Source organism: Sphaeramia orbicularis, chromosome 14 (assembly GCF_902148855.1).
Source record: "Sphaeramia orbicularis chromosome 14, fSphaOr1.1, whole genome shotgun sequence".
Lineage (NCBI taxonomy): Eukaryota > Metazoa > Chordata > Actinopteri > Kurtiformes > Apogonidae > Sphaeramia > Sphaeramia orbicularis.
The window spans coordinates 23,288,036-23,315,499 of NC_043970.1; the positions used below are offsets into that span (position 1 = coordinate 23,288,036).

General features: G+C 40.4%; 2 protein-coding genes across 5 annotated transcripts; both read right to left on the reverse strand.

Moving 5' to 3' along the window:
* Positions 1–775: 775 nt before the first annotated feature.
* On the reverse strand, positions 776–4,106 carry tmem88a (transmembrane protein 88 a). The gene is made up of 3 exons (XM_030153930.1): positions 3,597–4,106; positions 1,889–2,207; positions 776–1,296 (listed from the first exon to the last, which is right to left on the reverse strand). Exons 2-3 carry the CDS (start codon positions 2,195–2,197, stop codon positions 1,018–1,020), a joined length of 588 nt encoding a protein of 195 aa, XP_030009790.1. The 5' UTR covers positions 2,198–2,207; positions 3,597–4,106; the 3' UTR covers positions 776–1,017.
* A 2,371-nt stretch (positions 4,107–6,477) lies between these two features.
* On the reverse strand, positions 6,478–26,437 carry LOC115432867 (lysine-specific demethylase 6B-like). 4 transcript variants are annotated; one of them, XM_030153924.1, is made up of 22 exons: positions 26,279–26,435; positions 24,027–24,163; positions 22,023–22,061; positions 21,506–21,629; positions 19,657–19,713; positions 19,334–19,553; positions 18,981–19,217; positions 17,958–18,113; positions 17,583–17,867; positions 14,290–16,949; positions 14,033–14,159; positions 13,764–13,869; positions 13,061–13,266; positions 12,746–12,891; positions 12,586–12,654; positions 12,350–12,498; positions 12,155–12,269; positions 11,880–12,067; positions 11,613–11,754; positions 11,407–11,533; positions 11,121–11,291; positions 6,478–9,156 (listed from the first exon to the last, which is right to left on the reverse strand). In XM_030153924.1, exons 4-22 carry the CDS (start codon positions 21,622–21,624, stop codon positions 9,136–9,138), a joined length of 5,301 nt encoding a protein of 1,766 aa, XP_030009784.1. In that variant the 5' UTR covers positions 21,625–21,629; positions 22,023–22,061; positions 24,027–24,163; positions 26,279–26,435; the 3' UTR covers positions 6,478–9,135. The 4 variants fall into 4 exon arrangements, with proteins under 4 accessions (XP_030009784.1, XP_030009785.1, XP_030009786.1 ...); XM_030153925.1 differs by lacking the exon at positions 22,023–22,061; XM_030153926.1 differs by lacking the exons at positions 22,023–22,061; positions 24,027–24,163.
* Between the last annotated feature and the right edge of the window lie 1,027 nt (positions 26,438–27,464).

Sequence of the window (27,464 nt, forward strand, 5' to 3'; positions counted from 1 at the left end):
CAGAGAGATGAAAACAACACATTCATCTATGTGTTAAACCAGTGCCTTTCAACCTTGGGGTCAGGACCCCATATGGGGTCACCTGGAATTCAAATGGGGTCGCCTGAAGTTTCTAGTAACTGATACAATATTGATATTGAACAAGTAACTTACTAATAAAAAATATATGGTGAGTTGAGAGAGAAATCCTAATCCATAAAAGACATGATTAACTCTGAAGCTGAAACTGAAGCACTGTGGTACTGTTTATCTTTCGAATGTTCATTGTGGTCGGTTTCAGATGCTGCAGCTCTTTTATAATTCGTAGTCTGAGTTCTTGTTTGTTCAGTATTAATTGTCAGCCTTGTAAATCCAAGCTGGACTGACTGTACATATCCTGACCAAGGAAAATAAAATTCTCACTCTGTGCAGTAATCTACACCTGGCTTTACTGCCTCTGTCCATGATGATATACATTATATAGACTAAATGTCATCTAAAATTAATGTTTATTTGCAACATAGTATAGAAAACTATTACATGATCAAAAACAAATTAATTTTAGCAAAAAAAAAAAAAGTCTCTGTTTTGAATGTCTGGGGTCACCAGAAATTTGTGATGTTAAAATGGGGTCACGAGCCAAAAAGGGCTGGAAAGCACTGGATTAAACAGTGTTAGAAACAGTTGGCAACTTGGTTTGGTAGCTGAATTTGGTTCAGTCCACACATTTCTGAAGAAGAATCACTTAATTTTATAGTTCATTCCTGTTCCTCTGGCTCAAAACACAAAGTTCGGGTTTCAATGTGAGATATACTTTATTATAAAAAAAATAAACAAAATACATCTGACTTGTATACAAACAGTATGACAATAATCAGTATAAAAGATAATGTAAGGTTTATAAAATGAAAATATGATTTTTACAATGGCTTCAGAAAAGAAATACGATACAATGTTTGGAATGCAGTCTAAAAAAAAAAAAAGAGCCAGACAAATGTCCCTGGTGAGTCGTCAGGAGTATTATAATCATTTGATCTTCTACACCCAGACGCTGCCTTTCCCCTCCCGTTCTGAGGGTCCCTGCTGGCTGCAGCAGCCTCCACCCCTTCGGCGAGAGGCAGGCAGGTTCTTATACACCGCCCGGCTGTAGGGAATGAAACACATGCCCAGCTGGAGGTGTCGGGCCAAACGGCAGTAGGCAGCAAGTGCCAGAACCAGCAGAGGGGTGAGCAGCAGAAAGCCCACGACCAGCAGAGCCACACAGCCGGCATCTTTCAGAATGTCTGAACAATACAGAGACGTTCCATGAGGCCGCACCTGGAGAGAGAGAGGGAGGGAGAAAGAGAGGGAGAGATAGAGAGGGAGTCAATAATGGCCCTGGTTCTAGTTTAAAGTAAATCATCAAATCACAAAAACCAACCAAAAAAATGACAAAATTCAGTATAATTTGCAAAAATGCTGGGATTTTTTTGTATTTTTTTGGTGTAAGCTCTTGTCCTACAATGGCCTGCAGAAAGGATGCAGGCCAGTGCTGTCACAGCTGCAAAACATTAAGATAAAGCTCCAGGAAAATCCAATAAGATCTTTGAAAACAGTGTCAAATGTTAGGAAAAACATTTGCCTTTCTCTTTGTGTAGTTAACTGAGACTAACATTCCAAAGCAGCAGTTTAATTAACACTCAGCTGCACAGGCGTTACATCAGTTCATACAATATAGTTAATGTAGGATGATTTCTACTATGTCAGTTATACAATTCTACAGAAAAATAATTATAACAGTAACAGTTTCCCAGATATGGATGAAGAGCTCCATTGAGGTTCTTGTGTGTAGTCTTAGTCTGTGGGCTTAATCTATGTCTGGGCAGCTGGACCTCTAAGTGTATGAGTGTGATTCTACAAAGGGACTCACTGTGGAGTGGCAGAGGAAGCCAAATAGGATCATGGCAAGAGCAGGGGTGAGGATGATGCCGAACACAACACTGGCCAGGATGGAGTTGATCAGTGCTATAACCATATTTTGAGCCGTGACCAACACTGAGCACGCCCAGCAGTCCAGAGAGCCCCTCAACTCCAGGGGGGTGTCAGCGGCTTCACTGCCTCCTAGAGAGTAAGGAGGCGGCACCACGACCCCTGACCCCGCTCTGGAAGGGGATCTATGCTCAGAGTGGCCATGCTCAGATATCGTCTTCTCCAGGGTCCCGCTCCTTGACAGACTCATCTTACTGAGCCTGAAATAAAGCATAAAAATAGTGAAATTCCATGAGTGAGTTTGTGCTCCACATGAAGTTTATGTTTATTTCCTTTCATCAGAGGGCAAAATATTGTTCAGAAAGGACAATGAGATCTAATTAGTGTATGGGTACATGCACTAAAATCATCGAAAGCTTAATCTATCGAGTAATGATTTTCCTTAAATAGTGTGGTGAAAGGTGTGGAAAGTTGCCACAGATAAATGCACTGCTCTAAGTGGAAGGAAATGGGCTCCACTGACCCCACCTCCAAAGTCCAGGATAACCACCAGCCAGAACAATGAGCTAGAAACAGATGGAAAATTCTGAAAAAAATTCCCGTAATCACTTATGACATTGATAGACAAAACGTCACACCACAAGTTTTGCCCTCAATAGTGATGGAAGACACAGTGGGAACCTGTTATCCATGCCACATTTTCTAATTATTTTATTCCTATGTAGCTAAACATTCCCGTACAGTATCTAATAATAACATAATGAGAAAACAGACTGAGAAAAGTATTACTGGTTATCTCTGATGTTGGATGAGTAAGCATCTACTGTATTGTTGTTTAATGTGCTTTTACAAGTGAACACATGATTTTCATCTGGTATGTCTTTTACTTTCTTTTTATTTATTTATTACCGACATTAGGAGGAAATTACAGTACAGTTATGTCATCAGATATTTAATTGCGATGCTGTTTAAGTGAAAACCAACATAAAAACAGACTCATATGTAGACACAGTCCACTATGGAACAGTAAAGGATGGATAAAAGTCTATAAAAATCTTCAATACCTAGGCTGTGTTGTCAAAGCTGCGGCTTTTTGGTTTTATTGTTTGGTCTTCAGAGGGTATGAATAGAACTACATAGCTTCTGGTTATGATTATCTTCTGTAATATCTTAGCTAAAGTCTTTACATTTACGTCTTTGGGTTTTAGAGTGAATATCAGCCATTTACATTGTTGCCCATAAAGTTGGAATAAAATATTTCTCCTTTCTTATGAAATTATTGTGACAATGTGATTTATTCTTGATAGATAAAGTGTAACTGGGACTCCGTATGTAATCATTGCACCTAGTTAAAGGTGATTACTGATGTGTATAAATAGGAATAAAAAGACGAATGTGTCTGAAAACTAAATTATTCTAACTTTATGGATAACAGTGTATGTCCATCTCTTCAGCACCGACAGCATCAGTACAGTGGTTACTTTTTTCCCCATCAGACTGGACTTGATCAAGCTCATAAATCAAATTCAGTTTCCAGAATAACAGCAGAAACATGTACGGAGTGTCTTTAAGTAAGTGCAGTTTTGAGAAGTTAGAATTTACATTGTAGGTGTTATATTAAAAAAATGATAACTTGTGTTTTTACTCACTTTGTGTGCTGATTCGTCCTCTTGCGTGGTGGTGGTGGTGGTGGCGGCAGATGATGGGACTCTAAAAGACCTGAAGAGCGGTGAGTGGTCAGAGACAAAGGGAATGTCAAGAATTCGTCTCTGTTTCAAAGTCCTGATCTGAGGGTTAAGCTGGTCCTCCTGAGCAGAATCTGGAACCTTCTCCTTGATGTGTTCTAGTCTGTAAGATCATCAGATACTTGTGTGGCTCTCTGTGTGGATCTAGACCTCTACCTCAGACCTGTGAGAGTGAGTCACAGAAGGGCTTTGCAGACTTCAGGCAAATACTGCTTTCCTACTGGCTTCAGCGCTTCCTTCCCTGACATTCTGTTTCCTCACTCTGACTCCACTTTGAGATATGACGGAGTGTGTGAGTAGTTATAAGTGTGTGTATGTGTGTGTGTGTGAGAGTGAGTGTGTATCCTGTGTGCTGCTAATGCAAATGCTGGCTGGGCTGCAGTCTGAGCAGGGGAGCAGTAGAGGGTTTCTCTGATAACCCTCAAGCCTGGTGTGGAACCAGGGGGAGGGAGGAAGAGTGTTTATTTGGACAGATTAGAAGAGGCAGGGTGTGCTGCTCAATCCCCTACACTTTACACCCGCACTGACCACTTTCTCTATTTCAAATACTGATAACAAGGTAGGTTTCAGAATCAAAACAATTGCGCCAGCTCTATTTTGAAACCAGTTCTCCAAGAAATCATAAACTACTAATAAAATGCATTTCAGGGCTTTTGAATATACTGTTACATACGATACAGGCCATGCTACATCCATCACTGTAGTGTAGGTAATAAGTCTATGAACAATTGGACAGACTCCAGCAAAAAATCGAAAGTGCTGAAGTAAGAAGTTAAAGGGCATACCAGAGTTTGAGATTTGTTTTAGAGGCAGAGTTGGCAGAGGATTGACCCTTGACCTTTTGATGAAAAGCAGAGCTCAACTCTCAGAAAACATAAGGAAATGAGGATGGGGGAACGCTGACTAATTTGGCAGGGAAAAGAGGCTATCATGGGACTGATAAGAAACCAAAGGGGCTCAGTTCAAAGAGTGAAATTAGTATTTTGATATGAAGTCTCATTTTTTCATCTCTCTCTGGGTAACTTTGTTTATTTGTTTCTTTCACAGGACAGATACATACTCTCCCATGAGAATAGGTGGCACAGAGAATAGCCATGTGTGATCAAAGAGCTCGGCGTCAGAGTTGTTGATTGGGATGGCCGTAGGACGTTGGAAAAAAAAAAAATCACAAAAATGCCATTAGACTTTGTTTTTTTTTTTGCGTGTCATTCTGCAGCTATCCCACACTAAGTTCTGCTTATACGTCAGTTTGTCCGTATGTCACTGTCTTGGGGGGTTGGTAGAGGAAGAGCAGTCTTCCTGTCCTTGGAACCGGGATATCCGCTGCTGTGTCCCCGGTATACGATGAGATGTCCCTGTATACGCAGTTTTGACCAGCTTGTGTCCTCTCACCCCTGACCTGATGTAGAAATACATGTTAAGAATAGCAACCAGAAAGGAAAGCAGTTGGCTTTGAGTATTCAAAATAATACGAAGCAGTCTGATTGCCTGTTGCGTCCTGAAGAGTTTTTCCCAAGCTGCCATTCACTACTCTATTCTATTATGACACAATATACACAACAGAGCAGGACCACAGTGATCTAAACAAGTCCAGGCCCCACTTGTGTTACTTTAGTCTAAGAATTCAGGAACCAGTAGGAAAATTAATTGTGTGTTTGAGAGATTTCTGTTATTGTTGAATTGCTTTGCCTCTAAATGGAGCAGCTGCAGCCTACAGCTTTGACAAGATGGTATCAGGAAAATGTCAGAGGGGGAGGAAAATGAGAAATGCCCCCTTTCCTCCCTCAGCATTTACTCTCAAGTGTTTCAGGACAAACTGGTCCAATGGTGCCACTTAGTGGCCATCATCTATAACCTGCAGCTGACAAGTAGTGAGTTGAAACTGGGAAGGTGCCAAAACAGAAGAGTGAGTGTGTACTAAGTGTTACTTCAGTCTAGCTCTGTACGTATAGTAGTGTTGAATCACAACTTCACAACCATATGAGCCACACCTCTGTGTAGTCACACCTTAGATTATATGAAACTCCAAAGCCCTTTCCCTCCAAACCAAGAGCAAAGAGGAAATTGAGAGCAAAGAACAAAATGGAACTTGTAGCTTAATGCCCTATTTGTGCTATATTTAATGACTTAATATTCATTTGTTTTTTGATTGTGCCCTGCTATGATCTGGTGGCATGTCCAGGGTGTACAGTGCCTTCACACGTTAGTTGCCAGCATCAGTTCATGACAGATAGATGGATAGCTGGGTGTTTTGGTGTTTGTGTACCTACAGTTTTTTTCTGAGTTTAATTCGTATCTAACATTAGATTTAACTATATTTCTTCTGAGTTTGTCGTTTTGGTTTTTGTGTTCCTTTTCTGAATTTAACAATAAACCTTTGAAGTGAACAGTAAATGTGCATAAAACATTAGACATTCAATGTTTGAGCCAAATTCACCCCCACAGGTATAGTTTTTTCCAGTACTCTATATTTAGCTCATCTCATCACTCTGCTAGTAATACATTTAATTACCTGCCGCAAGTGTCATACATTGCACGTTTCATTACTAACATGTTTAAATGAATAGTTTCTAAAAACACTGCCAACATTTGTTCCAGCTGGAGAAACTGGGAGCTTGTTTAAGAAACAGTGTGCTAAACATTAATAATAATAATGCAGAACAAGTTTTACAATGAAACTGCTCATGTGAGAACCAAAGTGAATACATTTAGCATTTTTGGTTTGAAAGGTACGGTAGGACTCCTCACACTAGAGAAAAATAATGAAAAGGCAAAGACTTATTGCGGCATAATTTATCAAAACATTTTATTTTCTTGAACAACAGTACAATATGTCACAGAAAAATCACAGAGGGATTTAAGACAGGTCTGGCTCAGGTTTTCTTCTATGTGAGTTCTTTTTGAAACAATAAGTGCAGCATGAATCAAACAAGTAAAGAGGAAAAAGAGCATTATTACATCAGTCAAATAATACTAATGAGGACGAGACACGAAAAGAAACAAAACCTTGACGCCATTACAAGTCACATCCCTAAAAGTCTCTGCAAAAGTGTCAAGAATTACAACTACTGCTAATGTTCATCATGAAACCACTAATGCCTCACAACTTTATGAATATCATACAATGGAAAAAAGTTGAAAAATCATCTCATCTGTTTGATACAGTACAAAGACATCATTCCATTTCTGTAACTAGTAAACTGTATTGAAATGGTTCTAAGCACCAACCGGTTGGTTTGAGTTGTATCACTTCTTTCCATACATCATTATATGCTGTTTAATGAGGGGCACTGAGGCAAGGAGGGGTCTAGCACCATGAAAATTAAACCACCCCCTGATTGCACTTCCCCTATCCACACTTTATGACCAGAGCACATTTTTAAAATACCTTGTAGCCCCATTATCAAGTGAAGTACCTTTGATATGCAATAAATATATAAGAAAACAACCATGTACAGTATAAATAATGTCACAATTTACAATTTCTCATTTTCTCTGTAATCCAAAAAACAGGAATTGACAACAAAAAGAGGTATAAAAGTGGGAAGAAATTCCCATTGCGGTAATTTAAACTCGAGTGAAACAGGATATTTTAGGGTGTATTATATCATAGCAACAAGAAAAGCAAATGACTGAGGTGTACTAATTTGACCATGTATAAATTAGACTTTTGATTGAGAACAAAACTACATAGGTTCTTCTAGTAAACCTGAAACAAATACATTATGTACATTACATGGTGTGCACCGAGTAACGGTGGCAGGGGGAAGATCTGAATTGAGATTTAGGGATTTCATTCGAACAGTTATACACACATGAACCTATAAATATGGAATAATTACATCTTCTGAGTGTAGTTTGAATCAGTGTAATGTTTGCTGCCCTTGCACTGTGTGCTACATAAGAGGTAAAAAATGTAGAATTCAAAGTATAGATAAAAACATTACATGATATATATATATATATATATGTATAATAAAAAAAAAACAAACAAACTGCTAAACAACAGTAGATGAATGTGTTCAGTACTCCGTTCGGATCACAGTAAATTAACACAGTGAAATAAAAAAAGATAAAAATGTTGGCTTCTGGGTTTAAATATCTTTAAAAAAGCTGCTTTCATAAATGAGAAAACAAATTTACTGGGCTTTACTTGTGATGTTTTGAGTCACGCACTGAAGTAAAATATGTAAAAATATGTTAAAATTTGGGGCAGTGCACAGAACTGACTTTGGGAGAAAACAATTAGACATTGAGGTGCCCTGCAGTCTGCTCATTTGTTTGCTCTCGATGGCATTATATGATTGTTTGTCTCTTTGGACATTATTACTTAATCAGACCTAAATGAGCACCGCATCAACCCAGTCATCGAAGATTCCCCCTTCTGTACCCTCTCCATGCACACCAGTGTGTATCCTATAAATTAATTCACAATTTACAATTATTTATTTTCTCTGTCATCTAGAAACAAGAACATAGCAACAAAAGAGGTATAAAATTGGGAAAATACTCCCATTCCAAAAATAAAAACTGACACTTTTTTTTTCTGGGTGTATTAAAGAAACTACACCAACCACATTTTAGTTCATTTTAAGAAAAAAATCTAGTTTTCCATTTATATACTGAATTTCCAACTAAGAATGAAACCATATTAGTCCTCTAGCAAACCCGTATTTTAGAGAAACTGTTAAAATTTTTTGATTTGTTTTTACAGTTACATAAAACCTTATTCGTTCGTGTTTGATCCTCTAATTACCTCTCCTCTAAATACAGTTCACAAGGCCAATGTGGTGTACTTCTAGGCTGGTTAAACTTTTTAAGTATCTAAGCAGAATAAATAAGATTGGAATAGCACCTCAAAGAGTATACAGACAGGAATTACAAATGTCAGAGTTTTACCTGAATACCAAACAAAAACAGGAACCAATACAATGCCAAATGTGACAATCAGCTACTTCTCCTTTGAAGCGATTCCCCTGCTGGTACAATAGAATCACAGCAAATTCATGGACATATAGAATAACTAGATTGGTGTAAAAAAGTTCTACTGAATTTGCATAAAAGTACCTGAATTAATACACAAAAACCGGCTACTTGACGCTTTTGAATCACAGCAGTGTCCGTTGAAAACATATAACCTGATTTTCAGTGCTAGCAGAGTTCACTTTTTTTTTTTTTTCTTTTTTGTGAAATGTTTTTCATGAGAATATACCAGTCTAGTCATTCTATTTCAAAACACAAAGTCCAATCAGCAGTTGGGGAAGACAGTGAGCTATTGTTGGATTGGCTGAGTATCCATATCTTATTTGTGTGATGTAAACAATACCGAGTAAACGTGATTGGCTGATTTAGAAACCGTTTGCAGGAATAGATTGCCTTGAGGACAACATTTGTGCTGCCATTAGAGTTTTGGTTATGGCTGAAAGACACCAGGGAGGAGTTCTCACTTTGAAAGTGATGGCGCCTGCGAGTGAGAAAAGACAATGAGTTAGTAAAGCAGATGAATATAAACAGAAATAAACCTTTTGACATGAATCCCTCTGAACTATTAGTTTGATATGAATGCAAAATGGCTTAAAAATTACAGTGAAGGTACAAGGCTCTCAGATATCAGATGCCTCAGTAGAAAACACAGTGCATTACATACTTTGTTACTGCCAGTTACAAGAAAGTACCATTACATTAAAACAACCAAAGCTTTTAAGTTTAAAATTCATTTTGACTTTAAAACCATGTACCTCAACAATTTAGAAGAACTCAAGTGTGTAAAGAGAGATAAATGTTTATTGAGACTACTGCTAGTAGCAAGCAAGAAGGCTCTGTCTGACCAGAAAATGGCTGAAAAGAGACTATAAATGACTGGACTGATGTTGTTTACAGTATAAACATTATAGAGAGAATCACATTTAAACTGACATGTAAAATTGATATTTTTGCTGAAAATTGGTTAAAATGGCTCACTTATGTTTCAACTGTAAGGCCTGATTTTGCATATTAACAATGTGCCTCTATGGGGAGCATATCCTCAAACTTTCTAGCAAAAAAGAAAATGAATATGAGTATATGAACATCATAATGTGTGAGTGGACTAAATGTTAATTGAATGTTGGATTCTCCCCCTGCTGTTTGTTCTATTACTGTTTATATTTGTGTTATGTTTCCTCAAAAAAAAAAAAGTATATTAAAAAAACAAAAAAAAACAAACAAAGCTTACATTATTAATATTGACTTTGAAATTGATATTGACCCTGAAGTTGCCTGAGAGAGTTGCCTCGGACAATTTTCATCAGAAAACACAAGTATTTACTTTTTAAAGTGGATGACCTTCCAACCACTAAACTAAGGGCATTTTCACACAGCGTACTCAAGTCCATATCTGAGTACGCTGGACCCCAAAAGTCCGCTTAATTTTATCCATGTGAATGCAAACGTTCCGTGCTCGAGTACCATGCCCAAGTCCAGTTGAGAAGGTAGTCCTGGGTATGGGCTACCCGTACTCCAGCACAGTATGCTGCCCTGTGAATGCAATCTATGCCAGAGACCGGAAGTGACCTAATCACCATTCCGACAACAGAAGTGGGTTAAGTACTATGAGATCATAGACAGCGCTCCTGTTGTCTCCTGAAAAAGCCTCAGATCCGTGTGGCCCAGGCTCGCCTTATCAACCGAACCACTCGGTGATATATCAGGGACAATGAAGGTCGCTCTGCTTCTGTTTGACCTCAAACAGGCTAACAGATAGGTAAAGGTTTGTCTTCTGACTTCCGTGTTTGTAGGATAGTGACAGAATTCCCTCCACACCGCCACCTACACAACATCTGCAGGAAAGGTGTGAGCATACCCAAGTACGGTACGGACTCGAGTATGCTGTGTGAAAATGCCCTAAATGCCATGCCTGAAGTGTGATTTGTGATTCATTTCTCACTTTATTTTGAGTATTTATATTGTGATTACCAGTTCTAACCTAAGGAACTTTCACATTGATGTTTAAGTGACATAACATTTTAAGTATTACTTCAGGAAGTACACTTATGTGAGATTTAACCAGTTCTTACTGAATGGCACACATTAGCGTGCAGTGGTGACTCTGCTTGAGTAATGCCCTGAAACAATCTGAACATGCATGACACAGATGGTCACTGAGATCACAAACCCCTGAGCAAACCCTGAGATTCACATAATTTGGATGAATGTATACATTATGAGCAAATAAAGCCATTTAGCTAATGCAGGAGGAGGTGATTTGTGGATCTCTACTAGAGAGTGCAGCAGAGGCTGACTGAATGACTACAGCCTCAGTTATAAAGCATGTTAATTGGAGTGGGACAGACTGAATGACTGGACAGAAAAGGGTTTCTGACTAGATCTCACTCTGGTCCGGCACGAACGACCGCAAAGCACTAAGAAACTCTCTCAAATTGGACTGACCAGTGTGAAGCTGTCGTAAGTTCTCATGAGCTCCTCTATCCGATACTGTTCCAGCACCACGACTCCTGCCAGAGTCGGGTTCTTAGCTCGGGCGCAGTCCTCACAGTGCACCACATAGGTCTTCTTACTGCTGTTTTCACTGGTCACAAACAGCAGGTCAAACACCTCCACCTGCACAAACACACAATTTGTACAGATGGTTTAGAACATGCGTGTAATGCATCGAGGCAATGCATGTGAACAAATAACAAATTCACATCAGTACTAGTCCAAACAGACAGCTCACATCACACTCATTGCAGTAATAAGCCGGCTCGTCCTTCACACGACTCTGGTAACAGATCTTCTTCCCTGCAGCCACCAGCTGGTCTCTGAGAATCTGGATGTGCTTGATGGACTGCATGAGGCAGTGTCTGAAAAAAGGGAACAGTCATAAATACAAACATGCAAAAACACACACTGATTCTTGCTACTGGTAAACAAGCATCTTACTTAATCAACTTGAATGTATCCCGGTCGGTGATTTTGATGGTACGAGCCACATTCCAGGAAACATGGATCATGGGGACAATTGACTTAACCTTCTTCACCTCGTTCCACTCAAAGCGCTCGAGAGCGAGTTGGTATTGGTATGCTAGGAGAGAAAAAAACACACACAAATGCAGAGAGACTGTAGGAACATACCGGCAGCAAGTTAAAAATCATATTATAGTTTTAATCTGAGATGAAAAATAATGCTTGGCTTTTTCACTAACTTACAGTTGAGTGGTCCCACATTCCAGGCGATGTTGTTGCACCAGCCCACTGCCTGAACCCAGTGTACAGTCCCTGCATTAATCCACACCAGGTCACCCGGCCTCTGTATGAAGCGGTAAACAGGAATATTGGAGCTATAGAGGTCTTCAAGGACAGGCCACCAGGACCCTGTCAGGTAGTCCACACCGTGCCTGAAGGGAAACAAGTTACATAAATAATGTAATTGAGGGGTTAAAGAGCTAACAGGGTTACTTCACATTAGAGGCATTCACACTCACTTCTCACAGAATTTGTTGATGTCCTCCCAGTAATTTTCATGGACAGCAAACCACTCACAGTCACCAGGCCCAATGTTGATGTTAACTGAACAGAAATTGTTGTTTTCTTGATGACCTGATGTGAAAAATAAACTTGATTAATTCAAAATGCCAAAACCCCCAGGGGTCTAGTTGTGCTTTTGGTCAAACACTGACCTGGTGTTCGGCTGCCTGGCACCTTCATGTAGAGCTGGACGGTGTTCATGCCCAAGATGGTGTGGCCAACGTGACTGAGCATGTTGTTGCTGGATTCCACTCGCATAAAAGCTGGCAGCTTCAGCAGTTCCTGCAGTTGGGGTTTCCATCTGATAGAAAACACAACAGATACAGTGAGTTCTATTGGACAAGGCAGAAGTTCATTATTACAGGTAAATATTGAAGTAAAATCCCACCTTTTAGGATCAGAGAGGTCAATGTTGGTCCCGAATTTAATTATCTTTCCTACAATTTTCTGGTCTGAGCTGAGAGAAACAATGAAGTCTCAAGTCAGTATTGTTACAATAAGAGACAGAACAGTAAATAATTCATACATGCATTAAAGTTCTGGCCAACCTGAGGGAGTTGGTGACATGAGTAGGATGGCCTTTACTGGAGACAGAGGCTGAGTTGGCTTTGGTTGGACCAGCTTTTGCGGTGGCTGATGTTTCTGAGGGCTTGTCTTGCTCTCCTTCCTCTTCATTCTCGCTCTCCTTCTCATCCTATAACACATCTACATGAGCTTAGCTGACGGTTTGGCCAAGAGCTGAGAAACAATTAATTGTTACATAAAGCATTTGGGAAAATATGGCTGTATAAGAGGAATTCTGAAGGACTAGCATTAGATAGGTGTTCAGTGTGAAAATGTGTGCCATATGGGAAAATGTCTACCTGCAGGCTCTCCTGGAAACTGGAGGCTTGGTATTGAGCGTATTTGGCAATGGTGGTGTGTGAACGGCTGCTTTCACAGGGCCACGTCTGCGAGGAGCCGCTGGGATCCCAGTTCTCATCAGCAGGCTGTTGAACCTGAGTCCTCACTTCCACTGCATGGTCTGCATTAGCCTCCACCAGGGATTTGGTGGAGAACAGACCAAGATCTGACACAGGAGAAAAAGAATAGAACACAAATAATTATCATACAATTAAAGTCCTATGAGATCATCCAGTAAAATTATAGATTCACAACAAACTCCTTATCATTATTTTAATCACATCTCTCCAGTCATTGGAGTTTTTATCCCAATTGAAATGCCTTAATTTACCTGAACTCAATCAACAAACTATGATACAGAACGAATTGGATCAGGAACAGAAATAAAATGTAAGCTTATCTTCAAACAAAAAATAAGTGCAATATGAAAAAGCCCTGTGGTGAGAAAAATTGTGACCAGATGAATACTACACAGTATGTGACTTATTTTCCTTTTCCTTTTATGTTTTTCAGTGGCATTTATCACTAAACAACAAAGCCAACAAGAAGTTTGCAGTTTCATTACTAACCAGGCATGTACTTAAGAATGAATAAAAACAGCTAGCTTGGCCAATTAGGATAACTAAGAGTGAATAATTATTATAAATGTGTATGCAAACTTACTAAGGCGGAGGGAGCCAGCAAGGCCTCTGATGACAGTAACAGCATTCTTGGGATCAGTGCAGAACTGAAGTAGAACCGGAGAGAAGGCATCTCTCTTGCTCTCTAACTGCAGGAACCAAACAATATAATTAAAACCGTTTTTCCAAAAGGAAACAAGCTAGAAATTTGTCTCAAAAGTAGGTGGGATATCTTGAATTAAGTTTACTAGTTAAAAAACCTGAATATTATGTTCGAGGTTGTTTACGGTTCTTTTGTTTGTGTGCACTCACATAAATACTTGGTGTTGGAGGGTTAAGTTTTTCCCGAGGAATGGGGGTCTTCATTCCAATATTGGGTTTGACAGAAAATGCAGGGAGCAGGTAAGACTCCTTGAATTTCCCTTTCACCCGAGTTCCCCTAAAAAAAGACATAAAAACAGAAATAAAAGACCTGGCTCATCTAGAGATGCAAAGATTTATCATTTCCTCTGAAATCTTGCCAACTGTTTTTTTTTTAAATTCATGTATCTATTTTTTACAGTACTTACTTGCAAGCTCTGATCACTTCCGTGGATGAGTTTTGAATGTTGATCACGGACAGTGGGATTCTTTGCTCCTGCACTTCTGATATGTTGAACGTTTGTCGTCCATCACTCTGCACTTTAATCAAGAGGATCTTCAGCTCCTTAGACAGGCCCATGGACAGTGCTTTCAGTTTCAGAGGGTCCATTGGAGGTAATGAGCAGGGGGCTTTACTTGCTGGTGGAGATACACATAATTTAGATGTGTTGATTGTTATAGATGACCTTGAGTTCGAGGTCTTGTTTCCAGCTGCCGGGGATTTCTTAATCTCAGACTCACTTTCGTGTTCCTTTTTCACTGTTTCTACTTTTACTTCAGTGTTACCAGCGGGTACCTTTTCAGCCTGGGTATCTTTCCCATTTGAAGTTTGATTTTCCTGAGGAATCTGGCCCTTCATACTTTCTTTGAGCAGGTTTCTGCAGATGACTGGTACTGAGAATGAAACAGAGGTTTTACATTCATGTTTTTCTTCCAAATCCCTAATTTCATTTGCTTTGTTTTTATGGCAGACAACTTTGCTTTCTTCTTCCTTCTTTCTCTTAGCCTTGACTTCTTCTTGTTTTCCATCCTCAACATTACATTTCCTTTTTCTTTCTGTGCCAGGGCATCCTAACTCTTCACTGTTTGCTATTTCGGTCTTGGTAGGGACAGATAGGAGGCTTTCCAATGCGGCTGTATGTGTGGTGGTCAATCTCAGCTCAGCGCTCAGAGATTCATCCAAAAGAGAGGACTCTATTCTCTCAGAGTCACTAGTCTGTATGTCTTTAACCTCTTGTTCCAATTTTATGCCTTTCTCCTTCTCTTTCTGCTTATTCTGCATCAGGGTGTCAGTGAAAGGCTGACTCAGATCTGTGAAATTTGGAGATTTCAAAACAGTGTCTGAGGTAGTATGAGTTGATAACTGGGTACTGGGTGTAAGGGGTGGAGTGGGATGTGTTTGGGGAGAGGGATCCTGATGGTCAAGACAGTGGATCTCTGGTTCCAGTGCGAGAGACGAGGAGTATTTGACCCCTTTGGTGTCGATGGCAGGAGGTCTGCCGAATGGACCGCCCCGACACGTGATTCTCTGGCCTCCGAGGAAGGTGGCCAAGCTCTTGAAGACGTCATCCATGCCTGTTTTATGATGCTGAATCTCATGACTGGGCAAAACTGATGTGTCGTTCCTGCTGTCTGCTTCTTCTTCTTCCTTTTCTTCCTCATCAGCTGTAGCTGGACAGGGACGATCAGACACGCTTGTGCTGCATAAATCAACCAGTCTTTCCTCACAGGGTTCTTTAATGATTTCATCGACAATTTCACTGTCTCCGGGAGAAGGAGAAAAGCACTGGGTAGGGCTGGGCTGCAGGACTGGTCTACTTAGCACTCCTTTCTCGAGCTCATCCTCATCTTCAACTGACACCGGAGAGCCCTGCCAGCTGAGGACAGGTGGGCTGTTTGCAGGATTGTCCCCCGCATCTCTCAAACTTCCCATCACTGCCACGGGCTGTAGATCTGGGGCGCTGAGAACCCCTCCGTGCCCACTTTCTTTGCCATGTACAGGCAGCTCTAAGCTAAGTGAGCACGCTGTACTTAGTGGTGCTAAGGCTTTATACAAAAGTGAAGGGAGTGTTTCATCAGAATTCGCCTTTGGCTCGTCGTCTGATGGAGATGAAAAAACAGTGGGCTTCCCACTGGTTTTGTTGGGGTTGCTGTTTGAGGGGAAATGTGGCTTTACTTTTTTCTTGACATGGAGTTTTGCTGGGTTGCCATTCTTTTTGAGGATTTTGTGATCGTCAGTTTTAGAGGATGGCTTTGGTGAGGTGTATCTAGTTTTACCCGACGGAGGGTGAATCTCTGAAGCACTTTGAGCATTTATGGAGGTTCTGCGTGGTGTCTTCTCAGCTCGGTCTCTTCTCTCCCTGTGCTTGTGTTTTGGTAGGCTGGTTGGAGGCTGGGTGTGATTCTCCGGCATCACATTTACTGTCTCTGATTTATTCATTTTGGCCTCTCCTGAAGAACTGAGTCTGGAGACAGAAGCTACCACTTCCTTTTCCGTGACTTTACTGTTTGAATGTAACTTACACTCCTTCTTTAATCCTTTATCCCTTTTCTTTTTTCTCTCACCCACTATTTTTTCTTCTTTTTTCTTCCTCCTTTTTCTTTCCTCACCTTTTCTGTTTGTCTTTTGTACTTCACCCTTTCTCTCCTTTTTGACAGGCTTTTCTTTTTGCTTGCACTCAGTTTTTCTATGTTCTTCCAGCTCCTTCTCAGGCTTGTTTTCTCTTGATCTGTGGGTCGATTGTTGAGAGGAGAGAGGCTGAGTGGTTTTTCTGTATTTGACATCTGAAAACCTGCATTTGGGGCCTGCATAAGAGGCAAGAGCTGTGCTAGATGTCGGACTAGATCTTGGGGTGTGATTGGGACTTCCCTGGAGTTTCTGGTGTCCACTTTGGCCTGGACTGCTCAGGTAAATGACTGGTGAATCTTTTTTACTGCTATGTGAAGGGGGACTAGAAGGAACAGATGGACTGCTGGCAGTGGAAGTGCCGTCTTGAGGACTGTAGTGGAGGGATGAATAGGGAGGAGAAACTGCAGCAGAGGTCTTAGAGGGAGCTGGATTTCCTCTTTGATGATTGCGCTGAGGTTCCTGTGGAGTTAACAAAATGTTTGTCAAGACATTAGTCCAGGAATAACAGTTACAAATTACATGGAACAACTTCCACATACACAGAAAATGCTGTAAAAGCAAGTTCAGTTCTTGTAAATTTACAAAAAAAAAAAAGGGATTTTCATTCCTAATCTCTTAATGTATTTGATTAAAACTCTCAAAGACCTAATCAGCCACAAGCATCTACTGATCTAAAATGTTTAATAACTTTTGAACCACGGATCCTGTCACTGCATTAATCTAATTCATGTAACATGCAATTTCTCAGCTTTTCACCAGCCTCAGATATGACTCATTTGAACGTTCAGTGGCTTTGTAGTGAACGTGGAAGCACTGTCATTTTGTACAACACAGATTCAACAGATAAACCCATTTAGTTTGACAAATGTCAAATGTTTTGTCTGCTCTGATATTTAAAAAAAAATCTCTGAATTTACACTACATCTACATGATCAGTAAATTAAATATAGGAAAATATTAGCTTTTGACAATGATAATAGTTTTAGGTTTTTAAAAGTTAACTAGTGCATGAAGAATAAGCAACAGGTTCTACTTATTAATTAATTAGATGCACATTGCAGATGTATGACTCTTAAATGTTTTGCCTCTTACTGTGCTTTGTTTGTGGTGATGACTCCGGGAGTCTTTTTCATCTGGAGAGTGTGACGAGGGGTTGTGCTGAAGGGCCCTGGGGTGGCCAGTGTGCCGCTGATGGTGGTAATGATGGTTTTGGTGGCTGTAAGGCACACGGGTGTGATCTGCTGGTGAAGAGGGGATCTTCCGGTCAACCTTCCCTCTGCTTCCGTGATGGGGTGGTCTGCTGCCACAGTTCTGGTTCAGAGCTGTAGGGTTGCTATTAGAGAAGCTGTGTCCTCCAGCACGTAGTTTAGAGGTTTCCTGAAAAATTTTAAAGCATTAAGGGAAATATTGAAGTTTAGTAGTAATATCTGTTTAGTAGTACATATATGAGTAAGAACATGTTCATACCTGTTGCTGTGTAGATGAGGTCCTGTAGTCAGAGTGTTGGCAAGGACCTGCCCTGTCATTAAGAGGCTTCCAGTCATCTTGGTTGGTACGGTGGTGGCGAGGAGGTGATGGAGGATGGGCAAGTAAAGGTAAATGTCTTGATCCAGGATGAGATGACTGAAAGGAAATAGATGAATACATCTGCTTATAGAACTAAATGGAATTACACAGTAAGGTATACAGATATGAAAGTGCAGAATAAGTTTAACTCTTTAACCCCTGAGACATTATTTCAGGTAAATTTGCAACTGTGAATTTGTGTCTATTTCAGTGTCATAAAAGCTGCTGTGAGTATGTGTTTGTGTTCCTTTAGTGGTTTTGTTTTACTGTGTGTTTTAGGTTCAAAACGTGGTGGAATAACAGAAAAAGACAGAGAGGAACTGAAGTTTGACGGGTTTTTACTAAGTAAGGCACTCAGAATGTACATCAGTAAGAGATTTAGGATGTTGAACATGAACTGTGAACTGGAACACACTGAACAGCAACAAGTATTTGCATTTTAGTTCAGTAGTTTTTGTTTTGGGGCTCTTTTTTTACAAATCAGTGCAGCTGCTTTTTGGCACCTGGCTAAACTCCAAAAAGCAGTTACGTGGTCAAAACTCAGTAAAAAACACAGTAAAAAAAAAAATGAAGGAAAATCACCACAACACTGAAAACAACAGTAAAAACCAAAGAAGAAAAGGAAAACTGTAAAAAAAAAAAAAAAAAGAAGAGCCAAAACCATCTATTTTTATAGCGAGCCATCTCACTCACTGCTGTGTTTTGCCCCCCATTCCACAGGGAGTGGGGGGTGCACTGAGCATGCTCAGATGTCTATGCAAAGCACAAGGTCTATTCTATCAGCACATTTTGAATGTTTTCTTATTGAACAAATGGTTTAATTGTTTATGAATGTTTTAAAATAAATCATACATTCAGAATGCTCACCAAAGACACATCAGGGGTTAAAGGGTTAAAAAATAAATAAATAAATTGTAATGCTACCTGATCAGAGTCCCTTCTCCTCTTGACTGGACACTCTTCTCTAGGGGATAAAGGGTGTTGTAGAGGTGGACTGTGCTGGTGCAACTGGTCTCTCCGCTGGTAGGGGGCTGGTCGTTTCCAAGGCCCTGGTCTGTTGTCTATCATTCTACCTGGGAAGCTCCTTCGACAGTCGGATGGGGCCCATCTCTCCGGTAGGGATTGGAGTTCTCTGCTGCGATGAGCCCGAGGACCTCCATGCTAACAGTCATGATTTAAAAAAAGAGAAGTACAATCATTAACATCTAATGATGATGCACTTTTACCCTGTTTCAACAAAAATATGCTTTTTCTTGGACCAGACTTGCAGGTCTCACCACAGAGTTGTTGACATTGTTGTCCCAGTTTGCGTAGCGCTCTCCTGGTCCTGTTAGATAACCACTGCTGCTGCCAGCTCGATTTTGGAATGAGCGTGTGGAGTTGTGATGCCAGTTCTGGGTTTCAAATGGCTGCTCTTTACCATCCCAGAGATGTACAGACTGTCTGTGCCCCTTCGAGAGACCCTTGTCCTGGACATGGCTGACTGGTCTGTCCTCCCTGTGCAACGAAAGAAAAGACAAAACAGAGCAACAAGTGTCACCGTGGAGATAACGATCAGAAAAAACGATGACATGGTACAATGTCAGGATGTTTTACTCACCTGTCATAAAGACGACTCGATGGTGGGTGATGTGACTGGTTGCGCCCCCCTTGGCATCTGTAGTACAGAGAATGTTGCAACTATTATCAACAAAAACATACAAAACTTACTCAAGAGGGTGAAAGAGCTGAGAGATGCATAGTGTAATTTTAAAGCCATATTTCCTTGTCTTTCCTGAATTAACCGGGAATCAGTTTCTACTTCAGTACTCTAAATGGATGTTGCACCACAATTACAATAGTGAACATATTCAGTATTCGCTGTTTTCAGTGCAACAACTGAAGCAGTGAGGACCAAAATGTCTTAGTCAAAGACAATGAATTGCTGACACCCAAACTTGGGATTTTAACTAAACAATATTTTTTCGTAACAGCCCAATAAACCATTAAGACATTACTGAGGAAAGAATTTGAGTCTTACATTTTGCACCTACATAACCTCTTATAGTGACTTTATTTACTTTACACCTAGATTACTGGCATCCTTTTCTATTTTCCAACTTTGCCGCAGAGTTACAATGCTGCATATGCAGAGCCACCGGCATTACCACTGTTCCCTCCTGCAGTTCTCTCACTCTGTTTTCTCCCATGTAGGCTGGCGAAAGGTACAGGAGCCTCCACACAAGAACCACCAGGTTACTAAACACATTTCCCCCAGGTGGTTAGCAACCACTATGTTCCAACCTCCCCTCCAAACACTCACACTCTTCTTATTAACCCCCTTCGAGAACCACACTTTTTTTTTTCCCACTGTACTCTCACAACTAATGTTATGTTCTAGTTTTATCATTATGCTCATTTTCATTACCAGTAAAAGATTCATGATTTAATTAAATGTTGAAGTTTCCCTTTTTTTTTTTTTTTTGCATAATTTTCATTTGGCTTTGGGAGGAAAGATATTTAAGTTTTTTGTAAATACAGAAAAAATACATCAATGGCAATGTGAAAGAGGGATTTACATTTTTTGGCTTTTAATAACTGACTGTAATCCATAATCTGCATTTTTCTGAGGTTTATGAACATGTTATGACCTTAATTTTTCATTTCTACAGCCCACTAATGCAGCTCATTATACTTCAGTATTTCATGTTTTATTTGATAGAGTTCAGATATATGCATACTTAGCAGTCAACTTTTCTTACAAAGTATGTCATTTTGGCCATCAAAGAGTAAATATGGCTCTAAATTCTGATTTGGACTGTATTATATTCTGATACAAACATTTTTTTTTTTTTACGTTATAAGTCACACTTTTTTTTTTTTTTTTAGTATCAGCATCACAACTGTTACTATTGCCAAGAGCTACAACCAGACACACATAGCTCCAGTCCAAATCATATTCATTACAGCCACAATCAACTTCTTCATTCACCAGAGACTTGCTTGTTTAAACTGCAGATGGATTCAAGTTCACAGCTGCAGCCAAAGTAAGAGCTTTTCATGAATATGCTCATTTCAGTTGTAGTTAATCAGTCAGCCTATAAAGTGGTACTTATCCTTAATCAACCCAGACAACAATGGCTGCTGTCCCACCTGCTGGAATGACCTTAGTTAGGGGAGTTCAAGCCTCAAGTTCTTCCACTATCCACTCCCACTGCCTTTAAATTCTCTTCAGGAATGTGTTTGCCACTACTTCAAGCCCTTTGGGTGCGAGAAATGTTTATTGTGTCTGCTGTCTTAACTATTACATGCTAAAATGCCCTTTAATTCCACTAAAACTTACTGTGGTTTAATGAGAGGTTTTCTTTGGTCCCGACTACTGAAAACATGAACTTGATATTCATTTTCCTAGACTATATCAGCAGTAAACAGTCTCAAGATTAAATAAAACTAATGCCGGTATTGCTGACCTTTGTGTGTGGCTCCAGGGGCGACTGTTTACCGGAGCCCACTTTCCTCTGTTAGGTCCTCCAGCTGGATGGGAGTCCCATGTGTTACGGCCTGAGTACAGCTCTGCTGGGTGATACATGCAGCCTGAAACAGAGGGATTTCATACATATGGAGTGGGTATAGTGAATAAGTATATGAGCAAATGAATAAATGATAACCCACGGATTACAGTGTGTAGAAAAAAAAGCATATTGTGGAATTGCAGAAGCCACTTTCAACCAGAATAACGTCAACATATGCGATTACAAAGAGGATTTATTATAAGAGCTGATGACATTTTGCATCCATCTACAATGTTTGATGTTTGCAGTAACTGCTAAGAAATGACCCAGCAAAAACCTATATATTAACAGAAGTGCACAACTGTGATGTATTAATGCTTTACTACGTACTACAGTTCTGTGTGCCCTACTTATCATCCTGATTTTAAATAGTCAAACACACAGTACAGAAACAAAACAAATCATTTCTAATTACCAGTCTTGGTCTGTATTGGGGAGGCCCTCCACTTCACACCTGAGAGTACAAGGGATAAATTTAATGTACGACTAGAAAGACGAATCTGGCTTAATATCAAAAAAGCTTTTTAACTTCAGTGCTCTCTGATTAACTACATGATCAAACTGTCATTTTGTGTATCTGTGGCAGATATAATGTTCTCATGCTGCATTTTCCGCTGCACTGTATCTGTTCAGTGGACATATCATCAGTCAGCTAGAGCTGCACTGTGCATTCAGCCTCTCTCTAATCACTACTTCCCAGCAGCCACCACAGCCAGTGGCCATCCAGTGACAGAAACATGGCACTAAGACGAAAGACCACAGCAACCTGACTATAAGAACAAAGAAATGGGAGGGGGGGTCACAGCAGGTAGTGTTGCTGTTAGTTCTGCTAGTCCTGAGTCCTTTTTTCCCCACATAACTGGTGTTGATTTTAAGTTAAATCAACAGCATCTATCTTCTAAAGGGGTCTTAGTATTTAGACCTTAACATCTGGTAATTCATGGAGCACTTCCTCCCTTTGTCTGTTTTCTGTGTAAACTATAAAACCTGTTCAGGTAGTTGTAATGACTCTTCCAGAACATATCACTTTATGATCTTTTTATTGCCACTGTCAACATTTTAACACTGAGTACATTGTGTTGAAATGAGCTCACACAGATCAACTTTGCATGTTGAAGAAGACATATCTTTACATCAAAGCAGACGGCGGTTGACATATCAAGTTGTTCATGCAGATCAATTACTTTCTCACAGCTGTTTAGAATAGAATAAAGACACATAATGCAACATTTTACCACTTCCTTATTAGTATGGTTTGTATAAATTTGTTCCACATAGAGGTTTGTTTGTGGTAAAACAGATGCAGCTGTGCTATAATAACCTCACTGAGAGCAATGAATGAGCTAAGTGAACAACTTCTTCAAAAGTGCATTTCCCCCTTTGTTGAGCTGAGCAACTGAAGCCAGACAGTACTTTCTTCTGTGACTTCAGGCTTTTTACAGTCAACAGCAATTCAATTTTATCATTACAGTAGAAAGAGGACACAAAGGGCTCTTGTGCACTTACAATGTTACACTGTAAATATAGGATTTCCTAACATGCAGCCGTTGCTACACCAAGCTGTGCAACTTGTGTGGCAACATCCACTCCTGCTGTACATTATGTCCTTTTTTATTGAAATGCAGCTTTGGAAGGTCAGCATCTCACAAGCTGATCTTCAACACTTCTCTACTAATGCTAAAATGACCTCACTATCTGTATTTGTTTGTACAATAATGTACTGTTTAGATAGCTTCACATATTTAAACACTGTGTTGCAATTGCTTTGTTTATCTGACAAGAAAAATGCCTATTCCTGCTTTTAACCCTAAGCATGCTACATGAGGAAGATTATAACAACATCAGGGAGACCATCTGTTTTAGACCCTCCCTGTTGCTCAGTGGAATTCACTCTTTTTTTAACAGTGTTGTAGGGGGAGCTGCCAATCAACAGCAGTATGAATTTGACTCTGCCTAACAATGGCTCTGTGCTTTCACTATTAAATCCATCTGTGCAGGGTTCATTCAAGACATCTGGAATTGAGCTCTGAAACCAAATGATGTCATGTGCAAAGGGGTTAAGTTGCTGTTGGGCAAAAGCCTTGCTTTACAATAAGGTGGCCTTAAGAAAAGAATGTGCAGTGCAAGCACACGTGCAGCAATTAAGAATGAATTGTGTTAAAATGCTAACTGCCAAAAACTGTGGTAATACTTCTGCAACATTCAACCTTCCCTCTTGTCACCAAGGAAGCCCTGGTCATCTTTCTGTCAGCACAGACGAATAGCCATCCATTCATTCATGTCTCTGCAGAAACCCCCATTTGGCTGCTGAACCCTCCTTGACAATTTTGCTACACAAGTGAAAATTAAAGACATAAAAATACATACTACTGACTGTGTGTGAGTGTATGTTCAAAAACATTTATGGAAGCAATTTTACCTTAAAATGAATGTTGAGAGAAAAAAGGGGGGCAGGCTTTCTGGTCCAAATTCAATGATGCTGTCAGTCAGGGATAGCAAGACAGCAGACCTGTGCAGGCTCAGATCCCTTTAAATAGACATGCTCTCTCCCGCTGGCTGGTAAACACACACAGGGACACACAGCAGATAGAGTGAGGAAATACCCCAGTCAGTTGGTGCACAGATGTACGAGACAGAAAGGATTTATTGTAGCTAATCAAGTTCAGAATCTCTCCTCCCTTCCCCAGGTATTCCTGTCATCTCTGACACTCTCTGCTTGTTTTTTAATTTCCTACAACATATGCCTTCAATGCACATTTACACTGTATTCTAGACAAAGAAAGACAATGAAATGTGAAGTGAGAAAGAGAGGGGGAGAGGAAAGACAGGCTAATATCCTTTGACAAGCTTGGCTTTCTTTTCCTTTGCCTTTCCTCTTCATGACCCTCCCTTAGTGCCTCTGCTACCTTTGCTATCTTTGCTACTTTTTCCAAAAGGTTCCTTTATTTTCTTGATACCCAATATCCTAGCCTCTTCCTTTCTCTTTCAGGCTATGTGTATGCCTCTGCCTTTGCCTCACCCTCCCTTTTTCTCTACACGCTGTGTCCTTGTATCCGTGGCAACCGATGATATCATTTAGTCCAGAGCTGAGAGCAAGGCCTCAAGCAAGGAGGGGAGTGTTTGCATTTGTGTGTGACAGAGAGTGGGGGGAGACAGGGAGAGTTAAAAAATGTATAGACATATTTTTTGAAGTGTCAGGCTTGTGTGCAGCTGTTTTTATCAATTGATCAGGAATATTCAGTAGCAGAGAATTTCCATAGTGAAATAAAAGGTTCTCTAAAGACTCCAGTTTTAGCTGGGCAATCTGTCACTTTCTTACATGTCTATCTGGTGCTTCTTGTGAGCTGCAATGAACCACTGCAGATATGCATCTCTTGTTGAGATTGTATGTGTGCATGTGTGTATGTACTGCAGGAAGGATACTGATCCTATACCATAAAAGGAAGGATGGGCTGCACCAGACCAGTCTTGTCTCTGGTGGCTTCTACAACCAGGCTAACTAACATGAGGAACAGAGACATGGAGGAAACAGATGGATGGACTGTGCAGGCAGACAGCAGCTGGACAGACAACCCACCCTACATGCATGGACATCATACTGTATATGATTTCATTGGACACAGGACTGAAATAGCGTCACAATCAGAGAGAAGAAACATACAGTATCACATTTCTAAAAATAACATCCCCGCAGCCCCGCTTCCCTAAGCTCCATCCCCTTCTCCCTTTCCATAATAGCGGCTTCGCCCGGTGTATGCTCCATAAAGCACAGCCCTCTGAGGGGTACTGGAATGTACCAAGGCAAGGTCAAGAACAAGAAAGAGGGGTGTCTTTCACCAGACAATGCCTCATATACAGAATTTTATTAACAAAAGCAGTGGATCAGGTTAACAAGTTCAAAGAAGGCAATGGATGTTGGTGTATGTGTATGCGTGAGTGCTAGACAGCTGCCTTGTGTGGAAAATGATAACCTAGAATCATATATCCAGGTGTTTGCCTAGGCTGAAGATAATATCAATGGATTCTCTTGATAATATACAGTAGGTGCATATTATATGTTAGTCACAGCAACCATTTGCTCTATTTCAATTTCAAATTACTCAAGAATGAGAAAGTCTCCGTGTAAAATGTGTCAGATAAACTGAGCTGAACTTTCAGGCATCCAAGTACAGTATGTGACATAGTCTAGACATGATTCTAAATAAAGATTCATCATTTCACTCTAGCTGCTTACTACTGTCCACCCCCAAACACACATAGGCTGGTATTCAACAGTTAAATGGTCCAGACGAGCACAGTTGTAACCACAACAGAAGCGTAACCGCAACAGTTCCCCTTCACTACATTCATCATTTCAAATTCCTGCTCTTACACTTTGTGTCTGCACGTGAGCATTGCATATGTGCTTGTGTGTCTGTGTGCTTCATGCATGAATGTGCAGCACAGTCTGCAGACACATACTGCAGTATGTTCAACCAAGACACAAGAGAACAATGACACAAAGAAAAGACAGAAATATACAGAAAAGCAAAACACAACCTCACACACATACACACACACGCACACACACACACATACTACCACACTGTATGTGTATGCAGTACATTTCCATTTAGCCATTCAGTTAAAAGCCAACAGCAAATCAGTCAGATTATCTGCAGCGTGTTTTACCTTATTTGTCTCTGCTCTTTGGACCACACGCCCCTCTGCTCCCCTTTTCCCCTTTTCCTCCCTTTCACTCCACACCACCTTGTCTCTCCCGATCCTCTCCTCTGTCTCCTTTCTTCCCCCTTTCCTCCTCTTCCTGTTTCCACTCCACTCTCTGATGCTTAGGCTCTCACATCAGACTGATCCATGTGAAGAGAAAGAAGGGGCGGGCCAGCCTGCTGCCAATCACAAGCCAAGAGCCAATGAGAGAAGAGAATATCTTATCTATTACATTTAGCAGTGAATAGGAGAGGAAAGAGGAGGGGAATAATAGCAGACAGGCATGGAGGGGCTCTTTCTTCTTCTCTCTTCCTGTGTGTGTGCATACAGTATGGATGTGTGTGTGTGTGTGTGTGTGTGTGTGTGTGTGTGTGTGTGTGTGTGTGTGTGTGTGTGTGTGTGTGTGTGTGTTGAGAGTAAGTGAGAGTTGGAGCATTGCCAATACAGTAGAGAAAATATTTTACATCTCTCCACAGCTGCACAAGAAACTTTTTTTCCCCCCTGAAGCTTCATGAATATAACTGGCATATTCACTTTGGATTACTACTGTTAAGTGTTTTGTTTATCTTTACAACATACCTAAATATCACCATTGTACACTTTCTAAATATAGCACGGTGTTTCCTAAAGTACAGAAAGGGGAAACAGAAAAAAAAAAATTACATGTGGGTTAAAGAACTAATAAGTAAACATGAGGAATAATGAACCATTTCTGCATCTTAAATCAAATATCCATTTAGACATCAAAGAATATATAGGAACAATAGAGTTTCTTTCTTTCTTTCTTTTTTTTGTTGATCTGGGAACCGTAAAGCTGAATATCCAGGTGTCTTTCTGTATAAAGTGAGAAGAAAGGCAGGGTGTTATGGTGACAGACTGCCTGCGAGTGTTGGCTGAGCTCAAATGTCAAGTGGCAGGATAACCAGGGGAGGAGGAGCTACGGGGCCTGGTTCATGAGGGAGGGCCCAGTCTTTTGTGGCTTAAAAATGCAAAACCACCAGTCACTCCTCTGCTCTTTCCCCCCCATCATGGGCCAATAAAAAGCAGGCAGAGCTGATAGATGAACCTGAGTGCACAGAGAGGAGGTGAGAGCTAATGAAGGGCCCACACAAGTAAGCAGGAGGGCTGGAGTGAAATGGTGGAAAGCAGA

Bases quoted from the DNA above. Each gene is read 5' to 3' on its own strand.
- tmem88a (XM_030153930.1), bottom strand. From the start codon at position 2,197: ATGAGTCTGTCAAGGAGCGGGACCCTGGAGAAGACGATATCTGAGCAT. The intron at 1,297-1,888 runs GTGAGTCCCTTT...CTCTCTCTCCAG, and splicing joins GCTTCCTCTGCCACTCCACA to GTGCGGCCTCATGGAACGTC.
- LOC115432867 (XM_030153926.1), bottom strand. From the start codon at position 21,624: ATGTATCACCCAGCAGAGCTGTACTCAGGCCGTAACACATGGGACTCC. The intron at 19,714-21,505 runs GTCAGCAATACC...TCTGTACTACAG, and splicing joins CCCTGGAGCCACACACAAAG to ATGCCAAGGGGGGCGCAACC. The intron at 11,755-11,879 runs GTAAGTTAGTGA...TTTCTCTCCTAG, and splicing joins GAATGTGGGACCACTCAACT to CATACCAATACCAACTCGCT.